The following is a 26284-nucleotide window of genomic DNA, read 5'->3' on the forward strand; positions in this document are numbered from 1 at the left end:
GGACTTAGGGCTGCGGCCTGCGGGTCATCAAAATCCCGCAGGTTAAGCTCATCCCACTTTCGACCCGTCCCGCTTTGAACCCGTCCCGCGAGGTCCGCAATTTTGCGGGCTTACCAAATGGAGGCCCAATCCTGCTCTGCAGCAAGTCTTTACGGGCCAGGTCTGCGGTCCAGGTCCTTGATTGCCATCCCTAGTTGAAATACATAAGTACATAATTTTAATAGAGGTTTAAACATTGAACGGATAACACTGCATGTAGTACATATTTCCCTATCGGTTGAAATAGATAAACTATAATGTTAAATTTACAATAGTACCACGATTTAAAATATAATTATTAGGTTGTTAGCTGAATTACAAATGATTGTCGTTAGATTTTCTCTTTTAACACCTTATAAGAAACACGTTTTCCAATTATTTAAATGTTTATTTTTACTGTCTTAATAGGTGATTTACTCGTGCTCATGCACAAATATAAATATTTATAAAGTAAATATATTATAATAATTTATTTACATTATTGATGGTTTAGGGTTCGTATTTCAAAAAAAAAAAGTTCAAAATTGATGGTTTAGGGTTTAGAATTGAGTTTTAGGGTTTAGGGTTCGAATTTCGAAATAGTATAATTAGAAGAAATTTTTTTTTATTTATTTAAATATTTATTTATTATATATATAAAGAACAAGAGTATAAAAATCTTTTACTATTTAATGAAAAGTGTATTTTTGAAAATGTTTCTTTGTTGGTGGTAAACATGAATAATAGTATCACTAAAGTGGTATAAGTGAAAATTCCCCTAAAAAATATTACAGTTGAATTCAAAGATTCAATCCAATTTACCCAAATGATAACTAAATCGATTGTAAAAACAACAAAACCGATAAGATATAACGTATAACATATATAACATCATATGTATAATTAAAGTAATACAATATTATTAATATAAATGATGCATACAAATTATAAATTAATTTAAAATTAAAAGTAAATAGCAATCAATTATTATAGTATATTTACTTTAGAAATATTTATATCCGTGCACGAGCATGAAAAAATCACCTAGTTAAATATTAAACTTTAACCAAAATACCACATTCTTGTTGTCTAATTGACTAATTCTAGTTATAAATAATGTAAATTATTTTTTATTTTTTAAAAAATATTAAACTACAAGCAAATATTTTATCATGGTGTTTTCCTGCACCATGTGTAGAAATAAAATTTTAAAATTATATTCATAAATAAATTTTTGTTAATTTTTTAATTTTATTATTTGCATACAATATTTTAATTCTATGTAAAAACTATGATAAAATAAATATTTTTATTTACATTTATTTAATATATATATATATATATATATATATATATATATATATATATATATATATATATATCTTGAAAATATTTTTATTTATTTATTTTGGTTTATATATATTAAATAAAATTCTATACATTAAGGGAAAGTTTAGTTATGTATAATTAACAAAACATAAAACTAAATAATGTAAAATTTGTAAATATTAAAAAGAAATAATCATAATATGATTAGCAATTTTTTTTGTTTTGAAAATGCATAAATGTTTTAAGATTTGTTTCAGTAATAAAAATTATAAAATTATCTAAATAAAATTAAATAATATTTTCGAAAATTATTATATATTACTATATTTCTAAATTTATTATTTATTCTTATATTAATGATGATTTATAAGTTATTTCCTTATTCTATAAACTTACCAAAACTATAAAACAACGTTAAATGTAAATGTCTATGTCACAATTAGTCCAAGCCATGTCATCTTTATTAGTCTGTCATGTCATCATTTTGCTTTCAAAATTAATGTGGTGATGACATGTGTCAATATTATATTTTGTATGCATCATTTATATTAACAATATTATATTACGTTAATTATACATATGATTTTATATATGTTATATCTAATCGGTTTTGTTGTTTTTACAATCGATTTAGTTATCATTTGGGAAAATATATTAAAATTTTGATTAATTTCTTATTTGTATTTAGGTGATTGTTATCTTAGATATGTAAATATATTTTATGAAGATTATGTATAACTTAATATATATTGTGCTTATAATGAAATAAAAAAAACAAACTAAAGTGTCTGATTCCAAATTACATAAATTAATATAACGATAATATTCTGAAGTCTCATACATATATATAAACTTTACAAAAGAACTAAATTGTAACAGTTGGTTAATATTTTATTTTCATTTTTAATATGTTTTGAATTGTCCTATGATTTATATTTATAAAATAAATTATTATTTTTATTAAATTATATATTTTTATCGTAGTTAAATCTATGATTTTAGATATAAGTTGGATTAGTCGAGTTACTCATGTTGTGAGTATATTGAGTTACATATATTCTTTCAAATTCAAAATGAAGTATAATTATTTTTTATTTTAATTAAGTCAAATCAAATCAATCTTATTTATCGTTTAAATGTACATGTAGTTTCATAATATTTATTAAATTATATGTTGATGTTTTTGTAAATAATATTAAAAAATATTGTAATGCTCAATAGGAAGTTACATGCATAAGTAGCTGATACATTTTTGTAAGGTCATGAACACATACCAATATTTACAATAATTCGAATATTTTATAAATTCTAAATAACTTTATGCCTTTGTTTTATTGAATGGAAACTGAAATTTATTTTAAATAATCTTAAAATCAGAATTCAGATTTACTTTGGTATTTTGATTATGGTTACATTAATAATGATAAAATATAATATATCTACCTCATTAAACTATTTTGTAACTATTTGATCAAACGATGTTTATTTTTAAAATTTACTTTTAGTTTTTTAATATCTCTTAAGAATAAGCAGTAAACAAAGTTGTGATTGTATTTGGAAAATAATATAATATAAGTAAAAGATAATTTATCGATATTTTCTTCTGCGATTGAAAGAGATTATAGTCAACTAAATATATAAAAAATAAATAAAACACTTCAATAATACTAATCATAAACTATTTTAGTCAATTAAACATATATTAGTTTATGTTACTTAATTATTTTATGTAATCATCTAAGAAAATAGATAGATATATAAAAATATTCCTATTACTTTTAATTTTTTGTATTGTTTAATTAAAATTATGTTTTAAAGAAATAATATTTCTTTTTCAAATATCAAGATTATCTGTGTAAATTGTCTTTAGTGAAATCACATTATATATAAATTTATATTCTAAGAAAATATAGATATAAATAAAATATTTTATTACTTCAAAAGTATATTTTATGCTATTTAAAAATATTTTTAAATGTAATATTTCTATTTTGTGAACTTTCCCTTTTGTTATGAAATCATATTATATATACATATATTTTTGTTTTTCAATTAGTTTTTTTTTTAACTTTATAAAAAATTTCATTTTTTCTTATATGTATATTTTTTTGGAAATTTTTAAAAAGAAAAGTAACTAAAAAATAAATAATAGTATTTTAAATGTAATATTTTTAATTCATTAAGGCTATCAGTGTAATCAACCATCGTGAGAGTTAATGTGAGCGCGACGACACATAGGAAACTGACTTTTCAAATAATATTACGTAGGTGATTTTCCCATGCTTATGCATGGATATAAATATTTCTAAAGTAAATATTCTATAATAATTGATTGCTATTTATTTTTGTAATTTTAATTTATATGCATCATTTATATTAATAATATTATATTACTTTAATTATACATATGATTTTATATATGTTATATCTAACCGGTTTTGTTCTTTTTAATAGTCGATTTTGTTGTCATTTGGGTAAATTGGATTGCATCTCTGAATTCAACTCTAATATCTTTTATTCTAAATATATTAAAATTTTGATTAATTTTTTAGGGCTTTTTGCAGAATTGCCCTATAACTTAAAGTCAAACACAAAACTAACCTCTTTTTTTTTTTGAAAATTGGTTTTGCCCTATTCACCCCACAAGTTTATATAATTTACGAAAATACCATCAATTTTTTTTTTCTTTTTTTTTCGAAAATGACATTTTTACTCTCTCACCCTCATCATCTTCAAGTAATTACAAGATTGCCATTGTCATCAATACCACAACCACCATGAACAATCAATTTGAAGCTCTTAATGCTCCCAAAATCGATTTACCCTTCTTCTTTTTCCATTCTTGTGAACTAAACACAACATATCTCTCACTTTCTCTCCACAATGAGCTAAAAAAACCCAAGATTTTGATTCTAAATTTTTTATGGTTCATAGAGTCATAGAAGCTAACGATTCTGGGTGGTTTACTTTCGTTTGTGATTCTGTGTGCTTGGAGAAGCCTTATGTATGCTAAGGAACTTATCTCACCAATTTAAGGTATGACATCGAGTTTTTTTCCAGATCTGTTCGTCAGACGACTTACTTGGGAAGTCGTCTGGCTGTAGACAACTTACCTGGAAGTCGTCTGGTCAACGCAGAGGTTATTTTTGCAATTGACTTTGAAATCTGTAACCTGAGACAACTGAAAGTTAAGTCGTCTGTTTTTGTTTGGTTTCAAAAAAAATTCCAAAGAACCTAGACGACTTACATTTCAGTCGTCATAGGTTAGTTTTGCATTTGACTGGATAATTTCAGAAGTTTGACTTCCCCAGATGACTTACATTTCAGTCGTCTGGCGAAAATTAAAATAATAATATTTTTTTAAAAGTAGACGACTTACAGTTAAGTCGTCATAGGTTAGTTTTGCAATTGAAAAAAAAAACTTCAAAATTTAATTATACACAGACGACTTATAATTCAGTCGTCCACGAGATTCTGGTCAAACCTCGTAAATCCTGGACGACTTACATTTCAGTCGTCTCGTGGACGACTGAATTATAAGTCTTCTGTATATAATTAAATCTTGAAGTTTTTTTTTTCAATTGCAAAACTAACCTATGACGACTTAACTGTAAGTCGTCTACTTTTTAAAAAATATTATTATTTTAATTTTCACTAGACGACTGAAATGTAAGTCGTCCAGAAAAGTCAAACTTCTGAAATAATCCAGTCAAATGCAAAACTAACCTATGACGACTGAAATGTAAGTCGTCTAGTTTTTTTGGAGTTTTTTTTTTAGCTAAACAATAGTAGACGACTTATTTTTCAGTCGTCCGAAATAACAGATTTCAAAGTCAATTGCAAAAATAACCTCTGCGTTGACCAGGCGACGTATAGTTTAGTCGTCTGGACAACTTAGATTGAAGTCGTCCGCGTCTTCTCCGCTAGTTTTTAAGTCTTCTACGTAAGTTTTTGAATAACTTGTATTTTTAATTTGAATAACTTGTATTTTTAAGAGTGATAAGTAACTTCAAGATATGTAAAACTCATATTTACAAAATATGTTATCTCCCTTAGTTTTACTAAATTTGACTAAGTTTTTCAACGCAAACTTATAATAAAATATGATATGCTTTGACTAGTTACTATTGTTTGTTTCCATCTCTTAAGTATTATTGTTATAGACAATAATGATGACTATTGTTATGAGTTGGAAGAAGGGTTAAAATGCTTCTTAAAATGTTGTATCAATATAAAGCTACCAACATTCTTGTTTATTAAGATGAGAAAAAGGCCATTGAAGTTTATTATTGCATATAAGAGATCCAAAGATAAGAAAAAGGCTACTGAAGTCTATTATTTCATTGATTTGTAAATGTGTAAACACATTGTTAGCACATTTAATACATCTTGGAAAACATTATTACTGATTTTACAAAAAAATCACAACTAAAAGAGTAGACATGCAATTCACAAAACAGACCACAAACAAAACTATTATAGATCATTCCTCTACAAAGACAAGCTTGGATTCCACTTGAGTAGACAAGACCACACGACTTTTAAGAAGTCCAGACGACTTCTAAGAAGTCCAGACGACTTCCAGGAAGTTCAGACGACTTTGTCAGAAGACTTTTAGGAAGTTCAGACGACTTTACAGGAAGTCCAGACGACTTTACAGGAAGTCCAGACGACTTTACAGGAAGTACAGACGACTTTGTCAGAAGACTTCCAAGAAGTCCAGACGACTTCCAGACGACTTCCAGACGACTAACAGGTAAGTCGTCCCAAAAGTCTTCCAGATCTGAAAAACCTGCATATTAAATCCAGATCTGAAAACCCTGCATATCCAAAAACGTTCAAATAGCTTAAAAACAGAAAAAATGAGTGAAATATTAGATAAATCTACCTTTACAGAACACACAAAAATACATATCTAAAAATAATAGATCTACTTTTAAATTAGTGGAAGATGAGTACCATCTAATTAAAAACCTGCAAAAAAGATAGATTAATAAGAAAGACATTAGACAAAACTGGAAAATTCATATAAAGTTTGGTGTTTTCAAGTGAAAGAGATTAGAGTGGGTTTGGAGAGTTTTAGTTTGGGAAAAAAGTAAGAACTTTATACAACAAGAAGTTACCAAATGAAGAAAAATCAGACATAAGAACTTACCAAAACGCTCAGATCTATTATGAAAGGGAGACTTCGTCAGACGACTTCCATGAAGTCCAGACGACTTCCTGGAAGTCCAGACGACTTTGTCAGAAGACTTCCAAGAAGTCCAGACGACTTCCAGACGACTAACAGGTAAGTCGTCCAAGAAGTCTTCCAGATCTGAAAAACCTGCATATCAAATCCAGATCTGAAAAACCTGCATATCCAAAAACGTTCAAATGACTTAAAAATAGAGAAAATGAATGGAAGATTAGATAAATCTACATTTATAGAACACACAAAAATACATATCTAAAATTAATAGATTTACCTTTAAATTAGTGGAAGATGAGTATCATTTTATTAAAAACCTGCAAAAGAGATAGATTAGTAAGAAATACATGAGACAAAACTGAAAAATTCATATAAAGTTTGGTGTTTTCAAGTCAAAGAGATTAGAGAGAGGTTGGAGAGTTTTAGAATGATGAACATTACATTTCTGTTGCAGCCATTTGAGAGGAGGAGAGAGAATGTGTAAATTTTTCTTTATATAGGGAGACAAAAAATCCAATTAGGTTAAATATTTTTGACTCAGACGACTTCCTGGACGACTTACATTTCAGTCGTCTGGTGAAGAAATTAAAACACACGACTTACATGTAAGTCGTCCAGAAGAGTTTAATATTTTTAGCGGGAAATTAAATATTTTTAGCGGGAAACTAAAATAGAAGACTTTCCAGACGACTTACAAGTAAGTCGTCTGTTTTAAATTATTTAAGCGGGAAAATAATTTTTTTAAAAAATTTTAGGCGGGAATATTTGGACGACTTACATGTAAGTCGTCTGTTTTAATTTCTTCACGAGACGACTGAAATGTAAGTCGTCCGAGTAAAATGATCCGGTTAGGTTAAAACGTACATTGGTAAAATTAAAGGTTCGGTACGATGTGGACGACTGAAATATACGTCGTCCCGAGTAAATTATTCAACAGACGACTGAAATATAAGTCGTCCACACCCTAAACATAACCCCTAAACTTAATTATCTAATTAAAGACTTCATAAAATCAAATCAAACTTGAAAAGTGTTTACTATACACATAAATAAACACATATATGTGAAAACTAATTTTTGAAAAAAACATTTTAGTTTTCCAAAATCTAACCCTAACAATACATACAATACTACAACATATGTTTGCCAAACTCCTAAACCAAAGTATTTCATGATTCACTACTTCCACTCATCTATCTTCAAAACAAATCAATTTTATCATATCTTAATTTATATCGCTTAAAACTGTTTATAATTACTTGATTTTTATTTTTCACGCATCAAAATATTTTTTTACAAGATTTATAAATTATTTTTAAAATAAACCGGTACCAGACGACTTACACTTCAGTCGTCCAGACGACTTCTAACATCTCAGACGACTCAGACGATTTACTAGGCTATATTCGTAAAAATGGCTTCTGTTTTTTTGTTTGGTCACAAGGGGCTGAGCTGTAATTTCACTAGGCTTTTAGGTTAGTTTTGCATTTGATTCAACTTTGGGTATAAGTTTGGGGTTAAAATCAAGTTGTGGGTTAGTTTTGGCAAAAACCCTAATTTTTTATTTGCATTTAGGTGATTTTTGTCTTAGATATGTAAACATATTTTATGAAAATTATGTATAACTTAAGATATATTGTGATTAAAATGAAATAAAAATAAACTAAAGTGTATGATTCCAAAGTACATAAATTAATATAACGATAATATTCTGAAGTCTCATGCATATATATAAATTTTACAAAAGAACTAAATTATAACAGTTGATTAATATTTTATTTTCATTTTTAATATGTTTTGAGTTGTCCTATGATTTATATTTATAAAATAAATTACTATTCTTACAAAATTATATATTCTATCGTAGTTAAATCTATGATTTTAGATATAAGTTGGATTAGTCGAGTCACTCATGTTGTGAGTATATTGAGTTACATATATTTTTTCAAATTCAAAATGAAGTATAATTATTTTTTATTATAATTAAGTCAAATCAAATCAATCTTATTTATCGTTTAAATGTACATGTATTTTCATAATATTTATCAAATTATATGTTGATCTTTTTTTAAAAAAAAAATATTATAAAATGAAGAGATGATCACTAGGAAATTACATGCATAAGTAGGTGATACATATTTGGAAGCTAATGAATACATACCAATATTTACAATAATTAAAATATTTTATAAATTCTAAATAACTTTATGCATTTGATTTATTGAATAAAAACTGAAATTTATTTTATATAATCTTAAAAATGAGAATTCAGATTTGCTTTGGTATTTTGATTATGATTATATTAATTCCACAATTATAAAAACATAAAATTTAAAAGAAAATTTAACATTAAGAAAACAAATAAATTAAATAATAATAAAATATAATATATCTACATCATTATATTATTTTGTAACTATTTGATCAAACGTTGTTTATTTTTAGATTTTTTAATATCTATTAAAAATAAGCAGTAAAAAAATTGTGATTGTATTTGAAAATAATACTATATAATTAAAATATAATTTATCGATATTTTTTGATGTAGTTGAAAGATATTATAGTCAACTAAATATATGAAAAATAAATAAAACATTTTAATAATATTAATTATAAACTATTTTTAGTCAATTATAAATAAATCAGTTTATGTAATCATCTATGAAAATAGATAGATATATAAAAATATATCTATTACTTTGAATTTTTTTTATTGTTATAATTATGTTTTAAAAGAAATAATATTTCTTTTTCTAATATCAAGATTATATGTGTGTTCATGATAAATATTATAAATATTGATATGTGTTATAAATATCAATATTTTAATTATTATAAATATTGATATGTGTTCATGATTTTTCAAAAATTTATCAGTTACTTATGTAACTTCTTGTTGATCATCGCTTTATTTTCTAATATTTTTAAATATCAACATATAATTTGATAAATAATATAAAAATACATGCACATTCAAGAGGTAAATAAAACTAATTTGATTTGACTTAATTATAGTAAAAAATAAAAACATGTCAGTATGAATTTGAAAGAATATATGTAACTCAATATACACACAACATGAGTGACTCGACTAATCCAACTTATATCTAAAATCATAGATTTAACTACAATAAGAATATATAATTTTATAGTGATAATTTATTTATTTATTTTATAAATATCGACTAATCCAACTAATATCTAAAATCATAGATTTAACTTTAATAAGAATATATAATTTTATAATAATAATTTATTTATTTTATAAATATAAATATAGGATGACTCAAAATATATTAATAAACTAATATAATATATTTTTGGGTGGAGTTAGAGTCGAGTTTTACTAGGTCCGGGTGGATTCGGTTCTGATGTGTAAAAACCTAAAAAAAACAAAAAATATGTGTTTAAAAGTGTTATTTAAAAGTTTATAAAAATAAAAAAAACCAACACCTGCACAGACGTGCGGATCAAATTCTAGTTTTAAATTAGTGACAAAAAATCTGCTAGATTATACAAAAATTTAGAATATTTACAAATACAAATAAAATTTGGTGAATTGTAATTAGTATCTACAAATTCCAAGTCTTTGTATTTTTAATCCAAAAGAGCATTTCAAATATAGTAAAATCTAAAGAGAAATCAAATCTATTGGTAAAGCCGTATATTTAAATAACAAATTATTTGAATTGGAATTTATAAATCATAAAAATAATAACACATAATTTGAATAGAGGTTTTAAACATTGGACGAATAACACTGCATTTAGTACATATTTCCATATCGGTTGTAATACATAAACACATAATTTTAAAAGAGATTTAAACATTGAACGAATAACACTGCATGTAGTACATATGTCCCTATCGGTTGAAATAGATAAACTATAATGTTAAATTTACAATAGTACCACGATTTAAAATATAATTATTAAGTTGTTAGCTGAATTACTATGATTGTCGTTAGATTTTCTCCTTTAACACCCTATAAGAAACACGTTTTCCAATTATTTAAATGTTTATTTTTACTGTCTTACTAGATGATTTTCTCATGCTCATGCACGGATATAAATATTTATAAAGTAAATATATCATAATAATTTATTTACATTATAATAATTTATTAATTTTTTATTTTTAATTTTAATTTATTCTGTTATTTATATTGTAATCAATATACATGGTTTATTTTAAATAACATTATGTTATTTTAATTAGACGTATAATTGTGGATATATAATATCTCGACTGTTTGATTATTATTTGGATATATTAGATAACATTTACTTTTTCGATTCAACTAAGATATTTTTATTTTACATATTAAATTTTGGTTACTTTTGTTATTTTCATGTAGTTTGATTTTTTTCTTAGATTTGTATAAATATTTTAGTAAGATTATGTATAATTTAGTATATGTTGTTTTGAGAATCAAAGAGTAAAAGTAAACTAAAGTGTTGATCGATTCAAAGTTTCATAAATAAACATAACAATGATACTTAATTGTAATAGTTGGTTAATATATTTATAATATTATTTGAGAATTTCGTATTTATTTAGTAATATTTTGAGTCATCTATACTTTATATGTATAAAAATATTACTATAAATGGAAATATATTATTTTTAATTTAATGTTTGACTTTGTATAAAAAAATTGGATTGGTCTGGTCACTCATTTGTGGGTATATTGTGTTACATATATTCCGTCAAATTCAATATAACTATTTCTAACCTAATTCAACCAAATCATATTTATTGTATTCATTGCATTAGTTTGGTTTTCATCTTAGATGTGTATATATATTTATGAATTGGCTATTTGTAAATAGTCCAAGGACTATGTTAATTTTATAAGATTTAGTAGTTTGGTATATGTAAATTTTCAAAAACAAAATTATAAAAATAAAGTGATGATAGGTACAAAATTACATAAAAACATAATTGATATATACATTCTAAAAAGGAAAATTAATTCTTTACTTTAATATCAAGATTATTTTTCTAGACTTTCCTTTTTATGAAATCACATTGAATATAAAAAATATTTTCGTTTTAAGTTTTATAAATATTTTCTTTATCATATATTTTATTTGAAAAATATAAAAGGGAACATAAAGAAAGAAAGATTATATTAAATTTTATTCATTAAAGATATCTTAGTTTATGTTATTTAAATTATTTTGTAATAATTTGAAAAATAGATTGAATTAATAAAATGTTTAATACTTTTAAAATATATATTATGTTGTTTAAGATTATTTTTTAAAAAGGAAGATTAGTTATTTACTCTAAAATCAAGATTATTTTATGAACGTTCCTTATTATGAATTATACTATATATAAAAGATATTTTCGTTTTTAAAAATTATAAAATTTCTTTATTATATAGGTTATTTGAAAAAAGGAAACTTAAATAAAAAGGAAAAATAAAATAAAATAAATATTTAATAATCATTAAGGGTATCATAGTAATCAACCTACGTGAGAGTTAATGTGAACGTGACAAGTAGGAAACTGACTTATCAAATAATACTACAGAGATGGTTACAAAAATTAAAGGGACAATTCATCTTGTTTCCGCGTCAAGTTCAAAGGATAAAAAAGACTAAAGAGTTACCGTAAGAAGTAAGAAACTGAACACCAATTTGTTATTTCCCTTCTCTACGTTGCCACCGTGAAAAGGACAAGATCACATCGAAACTTCGGTGCAAAAGAAACAAACTTCCAAACCTGTGGAGCCGCCGCAACGAAGCTTTCTGTAAATGATGATTCAAACATTCAGCTGAGAAGATCATCTTTCTTGTATAACTCATCTAAGTCCATGCTCACGTTCAAACCCGAGCTTAGCAACGCATTAACCATGGACGGAATGACAGACTTCAATGAATCAGCTAGAGCCTGTTCCAACATTATACACAAAAGAGATATGAGTATGTATACTCTTGGTTTCGGAGTAAGAAACATAACAGGCAGAGAGAACTTTTTAAAAAACCTTCTTATCTTCTTCAGCTTGGCGCCTGATAACCTCCACAGGCCACTCATTGACCAGTTTCTTGAATTCGGTCGACACTACTGATTTTTTGTCATGTATGCAGAGTGAAAGACAAACACATCTTTGCAAAACTAAACTCTCTGAAAAGAAGGGATATAATATTGAGCCGAGGCTTTGGACTCACCTGGCAGATAAGCTGGATGACGGCAGCAGCTTCTTCAGGTTTACTTTCAATTACAAAACCCTGCGAAAAAGAGTAATATTGTGCAAGTTATGAAAGTAATAAACATGAGGAACAAGTAAAAAAGAGATGTGGTAACCTTAATTTGCACAAGAAAAAGCAGTAGAAAGAGTGTGCTGATTGTATGTCTCTGATCTCAGTTTATCTACTTTCCACAACGACTCTGTATTCCCTGATAACAACATTGACATGACAGGTTGATAAATCCATCAAGTGTTCACAAAGCCATATCTTAAAGAGTACTTGAACTGGCAATTCCTCTATTGAACAATCAAAAGTACCTCTATTGGCAGCAAAGTCCATCCATACATCGAACGTGGTCGTCCTCAACTTAACTCCAGCTTTGGAGAACCTTTTTGAGTACTTTCCTTGTAAATCCCACTTATCTGTATCATGACAGATTCTGCAAAAAAAAAAAAAAAAAAAAACCATTTTAAATGCACCTGTTGATAAGAAAGCATATAATGCAATGAGGGAAAAATGAACTTTTACCATACCTGAAAACTAAATCTGCTGTACCAGGTTGGAGAGGCAGGTCATTAGTTTTCAGGAGTGTCATTACTTCTTCCATGAGTTCAGAATTTTTGTGCTCTAGTTCATATGACTGTGAACATTGCAGAATACATGTTAGAAATCTATGCACAGAAGAAACAACCGAGAAAAATATCTCCCTCCATTTTTTAAAAAAATGACTTTGACATTTTTCACACATATTAAGAAAATGATTGAAATGCATTTATGTTTTTATTACACCTATTGGACCGATAGTCTTTGAGATATATAAAACTATTTTTAAGATTAATGCAATTTGCAACTAATATTAAGATGAAAATAAGTATAATTTGTATTGTAATTATAAAATGACTCTCTTTGTGTAACAATTAAAAAATGCTAAAATAACACATTTTATGAAGCGTAGGGAGTATAAACATACCAATAGATGGTGTGCAGACGCAACACTGGGTGTTAAACCCAGAACATTATGTTTCCACAAAGCCTTCTTTCCTACAACCACAAAGAGCTGCATTAGCCACCTCCTAAGAAAAAAATAGCCATGGAAGAAATATTTAACACTAGGAGTACCAGAGTCAATTGCACCAACACGCACACAAGTCTTAGCAACTTGTTGGCATAGATTGCTATTGAAGTTATCATGAATTCCAAGATTGGATAGTCTCTGCAATCCAGAAACACCAAATCTTAACCATTTAATGTTTAACAAGGGAGCATTGTTTTTTAAATTAGTTACAAATCTACGGAGCTTCTGAAGAACTTCAAAGAGAAGATTAATGTCATCCTGACACTGACAGCTCTCAATCAACGACCACAGCCAAGCATTTGGAGGCATTGATCTCTTGACATTTACAGATTCAAGAATCTTATCATGCAGTTCCTTCACAGTTACTGCGCAGAAGAAAATGCAATGAGAAACCATTCTGGTAGTTTCAAGAATGACGTGATTCAAAACAAAGCAACCTGTAGGATCTCCCGCTTCAGAGGAAAAGCTTGAGCTAGGGATCAACAAGCTGAACGAAGACGAGCGAGTATGCAAGCACCCTGCGAAGCATCAAAGAATCTTAAGATATACCATAGAGTAGTAACTACTTCACTAGAAACTTAAACAATTCAAAGAATATCTCAAAAGACTGATATCATTTCTCGTATAAACAGATTCAAGTTTTGAATTTTCGAAATGGGTATGTGGAATAGTACCTTTTAGTACAGAGGAAGGAGACGGATGATTCGGCCATTGGAAGGGACCGGGGATTTGAGAAACAGAGGAGACGGATCTCGGATTAGCCTCCGGGATGATAATGGGTTTTAACAATCTAGCGATGATTCTACGAGAGTTCTGGAGGAATTGGATGATTCGTGATTCTACGAGTTAAACTGAGTCAAGCTGGGGACTTTTGTTTTTAAATTTTAACCGAGTCGAGTCGTCAGGTTGAGGAAAGGAGGACGATGACGCAGGAATTAAAAGATTTAGGGTTTTTCGTTTTAGACCATTTTTTGCAAATAAAGGTCTCTCTATGTTAATCGTAATTAACTACAGTAACTAGTTTACCCGTTACTTCACTTTGTATGCCAGCAACAGCAACCTTTTCCCCCCAACACGGTGACGTTTTCTTTAGTAAATGATTCAAAATTTTGTGACAGGTTCATATTGTTTCAGTACTGGCTGAATCATTCACATATCTACATGACGTTTTCTTGTTTATATTTAAGCTAATTCTTGTTCAGCAAGTCCGTTGACTCGAAGTGATATAAGTTACCATTTTTCACTGATTTAGCATATTCCAGTTACTAGTTAGACCAATCATACCTGATACATGTTTTTCTGTAAAGTCAATATAAAACAAAAACGTTTATTTTGTTTCAAATTTCTTTGCGATAATAACTGTTCTTTAATTTGTTTTTATTTCCTCCTCAATATTTTTTTTGGTTTAGGGTAGCTTCCGTGACTCCTAACTTAACAACCTTTAATTATGTTCTATTAATAAGAAAAACATGATCTTAAGTTTGTATTGAAAACTGGTGTCGCCTAAAGTTTGGAACACCGAAACAAACACAGGAACCTTATTCTAGCAAAAGTAATCGTAACGCAAATAAAAAACTGAAATTAGTTTATAGTTACCGTTAATCTCATTCAATAAAAATTCATCGAAAAAGCTTGCTATGTGTTTCTATCAACCTTTTATTCTTTGTCGTCACAGAATCAATTGATTTTTTTTTTTGAATTATACACAGTTTCCCCAAAGGCTTCCCAGGCCCAAGGGACTAATCTGTGTCGCTGCGGCCCGAATGTTAAATTTCGCAGTGGCCGGGAATCGAACCCAGGTGGCGGGTACTCACAGCTGTGAACCCTTTACCACGAGAGCTAGATGCCCCGGTTGAATCAATTGATTTTAGTTAAGAGGAATTATAAAGAAATGGGTTGCGGACAATCAAAACACGATGTTGTTACGGGTAACACCACGACGGTCCGAAAACCTTTGGAAGCTGAATCAGTGAAGGGCCAAGAGAACGAGACAATTAAAAGACAAGAAAGCTGCCGGTGCAAGAAAACGAACGACATCTCAGCGGTGGTTTCTTCAAACCAGCCAAAAATCACCGTGGAAATTAATACCAATAAACTGAAGGAAAAGAAAGCTGGAGGAGATTGTGGCGAGAAGCCGGAGGGAGAGACAAATGATCAACAGAAACATGAGGAAAAGGAAACAACCACTTTGCCGTTGGTGACAGCGATAGTGTCGGAAAATATTTTGCCAGAGGGTATGCAAATAATTAAATATAATCTAATTAAATGGTTTAGATGTTTTGCTGACAAAAAAAATGGTTTAGATGTTTTTATATTGTAGAGAATAAGCATATAGCCAAATTTGTATAAATTGAACGTAAGTCTTTCACAAATTTCATGTTTGTTATAACTCGATAACACGCTTTTATATCACGTTATTTTTTCTCACCGAAGCTATTTAAACAAATTAACCTTTTATTTTGTGGTGATTTCTTCATTTCCATGCGATCTATTATGTTTAAAATTTTCAGTTTTTAACGTTTAAAGTTTTACCATGCAAGTGTCAGATTGAGAATGTTCAAAATGATTTTCTGTCAAAAACAGATTTTTTTTTGTTTTTATCTTTAGTCTAAAACAAATTTGATCTAGAAATTAAAAACATAACGTAGATAATACTTAACTTTTTTCTCCGGAGGTGTATTGTGTACATAACATTGATGCATATGTTTCTTTTCTTGTTGAATAGCAGAAAAAGTTGATAGTGATACAATTGTAGAAGAGGAAAAAAGTACGGAAGATAAAACTTCTGGTAACGTTGACACTGAAATTCTACTTCCCGAGGTTGAAGAACCAAAACTGGATGTAGAGACTCCAATAACAACGGAGTCAGAAGTTCAAGAAGTTTTGACCAAAGAGGATGTAGAAATTGCTACCTCGGAAAATGTTGAAACCGAGTCCAAAGAAAACGATGACACTTTTATTTTGAGGGACGAAGATGAAGTCGATCTTATAGACAATGTAGCCGCCTCGAAAACTGTTGAAATTACATCCACAGAAAACGACGACACTTTTGTTTTAAAGGACGAAGATGAAGTCGATCTTATAGAGAATGTAGAGACTCCCGCCTCAGAAAACGAAGACACTCTTGTTATAAATGATGAAGCTGATCTTGTAGAGACTGTCCAAAGTGCGTCCGCAGAAAACGACGAATCTCTTGTTTTAAAGGACGAAGATAAAGTTGATCTTTTAGAGAATGTAGAGACTCCCACCTCAGAAACTGCAACTACAGAAAACGATGACATTTCTAACTTAAAGGACGAAGATGAAGTTGATCTTGTCGAGAATGTAGAGACTGCTGCCTCGGAAACTGTCGAAACTGAGCCCACAGAAATACGAAACTGAGCCCACAGAAATCGATGACACTCCTATTTTAAAGGATGAAGATGAAGTTGATCTTCTAGAGAAAGTAGTCGAACTTGTGTCTACAGAAAACGATGACACTCTTTATTTAAAGAAGGAAGATAAAGTTGATCTTCTAGCGAATGTAAAGACTGCCGCCTCAGAAACTGTCGAAACTGTGCCTACAGAAAAAGATAACACTCATGTTCTAAAGGATGAAGTTGATAATGTAGAGACTGTCAAAAGTGCGTCCACAGAACACGATGACATTCTTGTTTAAAGGACGAAGATAAAGTTGATCTTATAGAGAATGTAGAGATTACAGTCACACAAAATGTCGACATTGTGTCCACAGAAAACGATAAAACTCATGTTTTAGAGGAAGAAGAGAAAGTTGATCTTGTAGAGGTATGAAAGTTCAGCTAATATACATTGTTTTATAATGGTAACTAGTTTGATATCATTATTAAGAAGTCCATTTAAGAAATCTCTTTCGAAATTTGTCATTTTTGGCGTTGTGTAGGGAAATCCGGCAAAGCAAGTTGAGGCGGCATGAAGAAAGCATGTATATATATATATCAAGCAACTTTAATCTGTGTTACAAATACAATATGCACTACCGCACAATCAAATATATTGGTTATTTATTTCTTCTATTTAAAAAATAAAAATTCAAAAAAAAATAATTTGCTTCATTTAAACCTATTTGAACCTTTAAATGTAAATCATGTGGTTGATTATCCAAATGCAACGCTTGAAACAAAGGTACAAGCTTGTTTTGAGTTTGCTTCTTCAACAAGGTTAGTGCATTTCCAAAATCTTCCCATATGGTTATTATGAGATATATGGAAGAGTAGGAATAAGCTTATATTCCAAAATAAAAATATGCATTGGAAGACTATGTTGAGATATGCAAAGAATGATGCACAAGAATGGAAAGGGATTGATTTGAATGATGGAACGGCTCACACGACAACTGGTAGACAGAATCAGGGTTGTGAGGAATTAAGAAGATGGAATTTGCCAACAAATGGAAGGATTAAGTGTAATGTAGATGGTTCATTCCGGAATGCGAATACAGAGGCCACTGCAGGTTGGTTATATCGCAATGAAGAGGGCCAATATTAGGGAGCAGTACAGGCACGAGGTAGGAAGGTCAGTACAGCATTAGAAGGAGAGTTACAAGCTATTCTAATGGCTATTCAACACTGTTGGAGTCAAGGCTTTCGCAAGATTATTATTGAGAGTGACCGTAGGAAAGCTATTGATATCATCACTAAGAAGAGTCTACATTTCAATGTCTTTAATTGGACACGAGAAATACGATGGTGGGAGAAGAAGTTTGAAGATATCACATTTCAGTGGATTAAGAGGGAAGACAATAAACCGGCTGATCGGCTAGCAAGAACTCTTTTACCCAATATGAACTCATTTTATTTTCATTACTATGTACCAAACGTGATCACTAATCTTCTTCATGAAGACTATGTAATCTCACATTTAGTATAAATGAAATTGATGTTATAAAAAAAAACTTTTAAATGTAATAAACCCCCTCATTTTCTACGTGTCATAATAAGAGAAAAATCTCTACTTTATATATATATATATTACTAGGTATGTGTCTGCAGTACGCGCGGATTGTTTGTCTATTTGTCCTATTTTTATTTCAAAATTATGTTATATATATATATATATATATATATATATATATATATTTTTTTTTAATTGTAATGTATATGTAATTCAGGGTGGAACGGAATGATCAATTGATAAAAAAAAGAAGGTAGGTAGGTGATTTGATTTTTTGTGTGGATGAAGTATATTTTTGTATTGTTGTTATTTTTTTTGCGTGGATGAAGAAGCTATACGTGGAATTGTGAAGCATTTTTATTGATCCATGATGATGATAATGTCTATTAGGTTTAGTAGTAAGACATATTGTAAGGAAATGGTGAATTTTATATAACAGTCTTGGAATTTGAAGTTTAAATTTAGATACTTAGCTTTATTAATTATACTCTCACCATTTCATATTAAGTATCATTTTAACTTTTTAATTTTGTTTCATTATAAATGACGTTATATATTTTCAAAACAAATATTAAATGTTGTTTTTCCAGTTTTTACCTTTACCTTTAGATCATTGATTAATAAAATCAAACAAAATAATGTATTAGATAGGGGTAGAAGAGAAAATTTAATTATTTTCTTAATTCGTATGCAACAACTTTAAACGACACTTATAATGAAAAAGATGGAGTATTATATTTATTTTACGTTATTATTTGGTGGTTGTATATATATATATACGTGTGTATAAGATTATATGTTCTTAGATAATTGTGACATATATGTTCTAATGTTTAATTCATATTTATTTTAGGGGTTTTTCGGTGCTTCGTGCTGATTTTTACTAATATTGTTATTTTATTTTAGTCGATGATATATATTTTGATGAGATTCTATTAATCTAAAATGACATTGCAACCATAGGTATTTATAGTGTAAAAAATATATTGAGATAAATTTAATTTTAATATTTCTCTTACATCTATTTTTCCTTCATTTCTTTTAAATGTTTTTGTTTTTTAGTTGGCAAGAACGAAATAAATATGTTATTTTGATTCATAATTTTTTTAAAGAACAGATAACTATTCTTCAAAGTAATTTCATTCATGTTCTTCAAAATGGGTTCAATCTATACTATTATTTGCTAATTAATTTTCGCATTTGAACTCTCATGTTAAAACTTTGATTGGTTAATGTCGTTCTTAACCTTAATAAATTTTATTTATAATTTATTATATGATTTAAAACGAACTTCATATTAATAATTTTAGATTTATATGTTATATTAGATAATTGATTATAAATTAATATGATACAATTATCTAAATAAGAACATATTATTAAAAAGATAATTCTTATATATATTGTGTTGTTATCTGAAATTAGTATTTTTGAATGTAAAATTTAAAAAAATAAAATAATTTAAAATTAAATATTTGTCAACCAAAATTTTTTTTGTATAAAGATATTTTCTATAATACTTCCAATATGTGAGTGTTTGTAAATAATTTAATATTTGATTTAAACTTTTTGAGAACCCAAATAATAATTATCATGTTGGTTTTTGAATTATTACAACATAAACTAATAAATATACATAAACCGTATTTCTGTAACCCCCAACCGTTAATGGATGCATTGCCTAATTTACCGAGAGTGCCTATCATTGGACTGGCTAAGCATCAAGCTCACCCGTCTAAACTGCAGTCATCACAATGTCTCCGACTAAAAGTTGAAGGTAATGAGACCCTGCCGTCTCAGCTGCTTTCCTCCATTGCTCACACTAATCCTTCACTCTTAGCTTTGCTTCCGTGTCTTTTGTGTTTGTAGTTTCTACTTTCTTCTCAATTTCACTTCTCAAACTCTGAGACTCTATCTATCCATCAAACTCCCTCACTTCTATTAAATCTGTATTAAGCTTCTTTAAATTGCCCATATTTTCATTTTCTTGTGTCTTATCTATCCATTACCCCTTTGTGCAAAATCTATGCTTCAACTTTCCTCATCTTAGTAGCTTGTTTCTGCTACTCCAACCGCAGAATTCAATTGGCTTATCTCTTTCCTCGCAAGAATTCATACGTTCTTTCCAGAGTTTCCATTTCCACTGATGATAATAAGTCCTTTATGTTTGCTCTTTCTTCCTCGAGCTATCTAACACGTTTCTCTAAGTATTTAGAGTTTTGTATCTCAGAGTCAGTCTCAAAAATCATAACTTTCTTATGTATATATAGGACCAAAATTTTAGAGATTTTAGCCACACTACAACGTGATCGTGTGTAGAAGCTAACTTCAACCTCTACCAAGTTCTCTGTCCAAGAGAAACTAAAAAGGTAAGATATTTCAAAACTTTAAGTTGAAAACTTAGCCAGATACAATAAAGACAAACGATAGTGCGTTACTGAAATTTAAACGTATATAATTATGGAGAAAAAGAAGCTAAGACAGAGGTAAGTCAACTTCATATGGTAGAGACATATAAAACAATGGGAAAGGAACACAAAGTAGACAGTTTCGCTTTTTTTATTCTAATATTTACTTTGTTGCATTTCAGAGTTGATTGTTTGAGATCTGATGTAGTAACTTTACTTTTCCAAGTCTTCCCTCCGTATCTGTATTTCCTTTACCGAGAAAATGTAAACACATGTTGTAACGTTGAGTTCTACTTCTGAACACGTTTATCAAAAGTAGTGTTTCAGACATAAATTGAAGCATGTGAGGATGGAAGAGTGGAGAAACCAAAAGGTTTGTCATGGACACGACTCCATTTTTCGACGTCTTCATGACCAATCCTTGGCATTTCACTCTCAGATCTCCCACCAATCATTGCAAGTGCTTCACCTCCTTAACTTCCGACGTAAACTGAACTTCCTGTCCTCGGAGGCTATATAATTTGAAGATAAAGATTCCATCTTTTCATACTGTCTTCAATCTCACACTGTCGCTTGCTCTGTAACTCGCTGCCTGTGAAACATCATAGCTTAGAGGAGCCTCTAATATCTCCGGCCTCTAGGGCTACTATCCAAGTATGGCCATACGTTTTTGATTCATGACCAGGTGTTCGTAGCCGGATCATAAACTTCTCCGTCGGAACGGAACCTCCCTTGAGACTCTGTTTCGTAACCGCTCAATGCTCATAACGCAGAATCATAGCTCCGTCTTCATTGAGAGTCCTTGACATTCATCTATTCCTTCTGTCATCCGAGGAAGAGACGACCACTCGTCTTTCTCCACGTGGTTCGCTTCCGCTGATCGTAAAGCGTCCTTCTGATCGTTGGAGCCTCCGGCAACATGTACTTTCGTCGTACGACGGAAGCGCAGGAGAAGAATGAAAGTGATTTATTCATCGGTGCTCCTCATCTCCACGGTCTTCTGCTTCTTTCTCTGTTGAGCTCAAGAGCGTAATAATAACATGGTTCACACTTCGACTGACCTCTATATATACAGTGAAGCCCTGGAAATTGCATTGATCACGAAGTAGTGGGAGGAGTAGTGGGGATCATTGACTGAAGGCAATTACGACGCCGTTACATCTTTGTCTTAGAACATAAATGGAAAAGTTAAGCAGACAACGATTAGGTTTAGATATTCCTCTAGTGATGGACCCTCCATAATTTTTAAGGAGGACATGTATCATTTTTACCCCTATGGTGGGAAAAAAATCTATTTTATTGTATTAAATATGTGGACTTGGGTATAATTAATTTTAATGTAGTTAATAATTAATTTTAAACCACAAATAATAATGTAGCTAATCATAAAGTAACACATAAACTAAGGCTATGTTGTACTCCGTCTGTTCCTAAAAGATTCATATTCTAGTTTTTCAGACATTTTAATAAAACACATTAAATTTGCGTAGTTTTTTGTGTTTATTTTTTTCTAATAATTTTAAGCCAATAAAAAATCAATTAGTGCAATTAATTTTTTTGAAGTTTGCAATTAGTTAATAAAACATGTATTAAAAATCTAAAAAATGGATCTTTTTTAAACAAATTTTTTTTCTAGAATATGTATCTTTAAGGAACGGAGGGAGTATTTTTTTTGTTGAGGTTCAAAAACCGGAGTCATTCTTTTCTCTATCTCTTCTTTTAACTGTTTTATTAGTAATTAAGTTTCGAAGTATTGGTTTGGAGAGAAATACATTTGAAATTGTTAATTCGTGAAGAAATAAGTTTATAATTATCAAATCAGGACATTCAGCACGACGTTATAGTTCGGTGGAGATTTTATGCTATATGATAATTTTCGTGGACAAATAAATTGTCGATCAAGATTGGGAACTTCAAAATTATAAGAGCCAATTGATTGACAATGACATCACAGTAAATATACTATTTTATATGATCTTAGGTTAAATAAATGTCGCAAATATCCAAAACAACCCCCAAAAAATTAATTTCCCAATTTATCATAAGGAAAGTTAGCACAGTAAGTTGAGTACACCTACTTGTAAGGATCCATAGAAGAAGAAAATCAACCAAATATTTTATATTGCAATCCTTGGAACCCATGGAATTACTCTATGAAGATGGTGCTTTCAGTGTGTCAAAATCTCAACCCCAAAAGAGTAATAACGTTTCGGGGGTGCTATAAGATCTCTAGATTTTAATATATGCCTACCCATAAGTTGCAAACTAAGCCGAAAGATTTCAGCATGGTAGGCCCAGACAATCACGTTTTTGTTATAAAGGATCTTCCAGTCCGTAATGAGGTGAACCCAATCACGATAGATGCGCAACCTAATCACGATGGATGCGCTTGAGCCTAAAAATGTGACTAACATTAAATCTAGGCATGGGCATTCGGGCCACCGGTTTGGATCCGGGTAGGGTTTCTAAGATTTTGGGTATTTCAGATTTAATGAAAATGATACCGATTGGATATTTTAAAATTTCTGTTCAGACACGGCTCGGTACCTGTCGGATTCGGTTACATCCGAAATAACCGTAAATTTAACGGTTTTGGTTTGGTTCTTAGTGTATCACCAGAACATTTAATCCAACAGAACCGAAATAGTTAAAAATTTAACAGATTTGGTTCGCTTCTTAGTGTATCAACAAATCATTTAATCCAATAGAACCTTACATACTCAAATATCTGATAATAAAAAAACTTACACAAGATGACAATAACATAAGTTTATAACACAATAATAAACGAAACTAAAGGATTAAGCAAAACCAAAGTTTAAACTTCAAATAAAAAAAGACATAGCATCCGACTTGAAAACATAAGATAAAAAACACCAACATAAGTTCAAACTTAAATGAAAACATAAACCAAAACAATAAAGCAACACCAAGATAACTTCGGACCAACTTTGTCTTCCCTTTCATCTCAATCTTCCCCGACTTGCATACATACTTCTAGGTCAGGTTGAGAGTATCAAACTCTGGAAATACTAGAAGATTGTGTGACTACTACTATGACATGTAATATAAGAATTCAAAGTAATATAAGAAAAGTAATAAGATAATAGGGATGGGCGTTCAGATACCTGTTCGGATCGGATATTTCGGATTTTTGGGTATTTTGGTATAGAACCCGTTCAGATATTTCTATATTTCGGGTCGGGTTTGGGTATTTTAAGTTTGGGTTCAGTTATTTCAGGTCCAATTCGAATATTTAGATTTTGAAAGAAAAAAAAATAAATTCTTCATTGTTTAAGCTTTTTGTATTTAAAATATATACTTTTAACTTAACTGGTTTTATAATTTTTAATAAATTAAACTATTAATAGATTTGAAAATAAAACTTAAAAAAAAGAAAGACACTAATTTAGTTGTTATTTTAAAAATTTGGATGAAACTTTTGTTAATGTAAAAAACAAGAACTTGATATGTATTTTAAGTGAGTATAAAATGATTTTTTCATAATTATATGTATATTATCTGGTTTTAAGCCATGTTCAACATCAGCGGCGAAGCAACCTTGGCAAGGTCCTGGTCCGGCTATGACTCAGAGGAGTCCTTTCCTTTTGACGTCACATTATCATTTCCTTCTTAGTCATCAACCTTTTGTGCTATGAATTTGTTATTCCTCTAAAATGATACCAGTTAACTTGATTTTTTTTTGTCAAATTAGTAATATGTGGGTCCCATTTCATTCCTCACTTTTCCTCATATAAATTGAACTAAAGAATAAATATTTTCCTCCTCTAATTTTGATATGGGACATTTGTTCCTCTTTTTTCAATTTTTTTCTTTCCAATTCATTTCTTCAAATAAATTTTGTTCAACTCTTTTTCCATTTATTCCATTCAATAAATGGTCACCAATTAAAGCCTTAATGGTTATTGATTCCAACTTTGGGCTTTTTTAAGCAAATCCATCACAACATCCTTAGGCAGGAGCCCAAAAAATGATGTTACTCCGCCAACTTTCAACACTACGTCCAACGAACTCATAATTATTGGACCACAATTACAAAACTAACCACCTCACTTTCGTGGCACAGAAGCCATTCGAATCTTTTTCTAAAAATGAACAAACTTCAAAATGAAAACTGGAGACGAAACAATAACACCAACGTTAACCGTAAATACCCATTAAATTTATAAAAGAGAAAAAGACAAAAATAACACTAAATCAAGTTTTTGTTCCCAAACTAGCATTTAAGGTCAAAAGTCACAAAAATATCACTTAATGTTTTATCAAAAGTCACAAACTTAGGGTTTAAGATTTAGGGTTTAGGGTTTAGGGTTTAGAGTTTAGTGTTTAGGGTTTAGGGTTTAGGGTTTAGAGTTTAGGGTTTAGGGTTTAGAGTTTAGGGTTTAGGGTTTATGGTTTAGGGTTTAGAGTTTAGGGTTTAGAGTTTAGAGTTTAGGGTTTAGGGTTTAGAGTTGAGAAATGAGGTTTTGGGGATAAGATTTCAAATTTTGAAAAATAAAAAAATTAAAATTTTCAAAGGATAAACTTAGAAATGTGCTATTTTGGTCATTTTAGTTTTTGAGTGCTATTTTTGTGATATAAACTTAGAAATGTGCTATTTTGGAGATTTGCCCTTTATAAAATCATGAATAACACTCGGCCCAAATCAACATTATAATGAGCCAGTTTCAAGGCTCCTCAGCGCGTCACGTCAGCATTTTGTGGACCCCACCTTTAAAAAAAGTGAAAAAGTGTCAAACCCATGGTCCGAACCCGGGTTATTAACATATAAACACCAACATTTATACCACTAGACAAAAGGATACTTTGTAAATTGGTGGCCGAAACTAATATATATTTATGAAGGTCGGTTTAATAATGTCCTACAAATAAATAAAATGATTTACAAATCACGTTTTCTATTATTTGCTGATTGATTTGTGGGCTTATTTTTTAAACTCACTAGCCCATCTATTACATCAGCTTATACATTTGATTAAAGCGTAAACCTATCTTAATAAACCATAAAACTGGCCCTAAAAAGCCTACAAGTCGTCAGCTCTTCGTCTTCGACTGAGACCTATGGTTTTCCCAATCCTGCGCCTCCCCTCCAATACACAGACGCTACTGTCTAAACTTCTCCAATCAAATC

At 29.4% G+C, this 26284-nt stretch overlaps 2 protein-coding genes and 1 pseudogene across 2 annotated transcripts; 1 reads left to right on the plus strand and 2 right to left on the minus strand.

Moving 5' to 3' along the window:
* Positions 1-12035: 12035 nt before the first annotated feature.
* LOC106407839 lies at positions 12036-14656 on the minus strand (the record flags this gene model as incomplete). The annotated part of the gene is made up of 11 exons (XM_022708614.2): positions 12036-12439; positions 12534-12628; positions 12708-12779; positions 12860-12946; positions 13056-13177; positions 13272-13378; positions 13709-13779; positions 13858-13951; positions 14024-14178; positions 14251-14331; positions 14488-14656. Coding segments are annotated over 11 exons (1173 nt in total), but the record flags the coding sequence as incomplete, so codon positions are not given.
* Positions 14657-15704: 1048 nt separating this feature from the next.
* LOC106407840 (enhancer of translation termination 1-like) lies at positions 15705-18380 on the plus strand. The gene is made up of 2 exons (XM_048766800.1): positions 15705-16047; positions 16539-18380. Exons 1-2 carry the CDS (start codon positions 15705-15707, stop codon positions 17192-17194), a joined length of 999 nt encoding a protein of 332 aa, XP_048622757.1. The 3' UTR covers positions 17195-18380.
* A 1763-nt stretch (positions 18381-20143) lies between these two features.
* LOC111208943 lies at positions 20144-22227 on the minus strand (annotated as a pseudogene).
* Between the last annotated feature and the right edge of the window lie 4057 nt (positions 22228-26284).

The sequence above is a fragment of the Brassica napus genome, chromosome C8 (genome assembly GCF_020379485.1).
Source record: "Brassica napus cultivar Da-Ae chromosome C8, Da-Ae, whole genome shotgun sequence".
NCBI lineage: Eukaryota > Viridiplantae > Streptophyta > Magnoliopsida > Brassicales > Brassicaceae > Brassica > Brassica napus.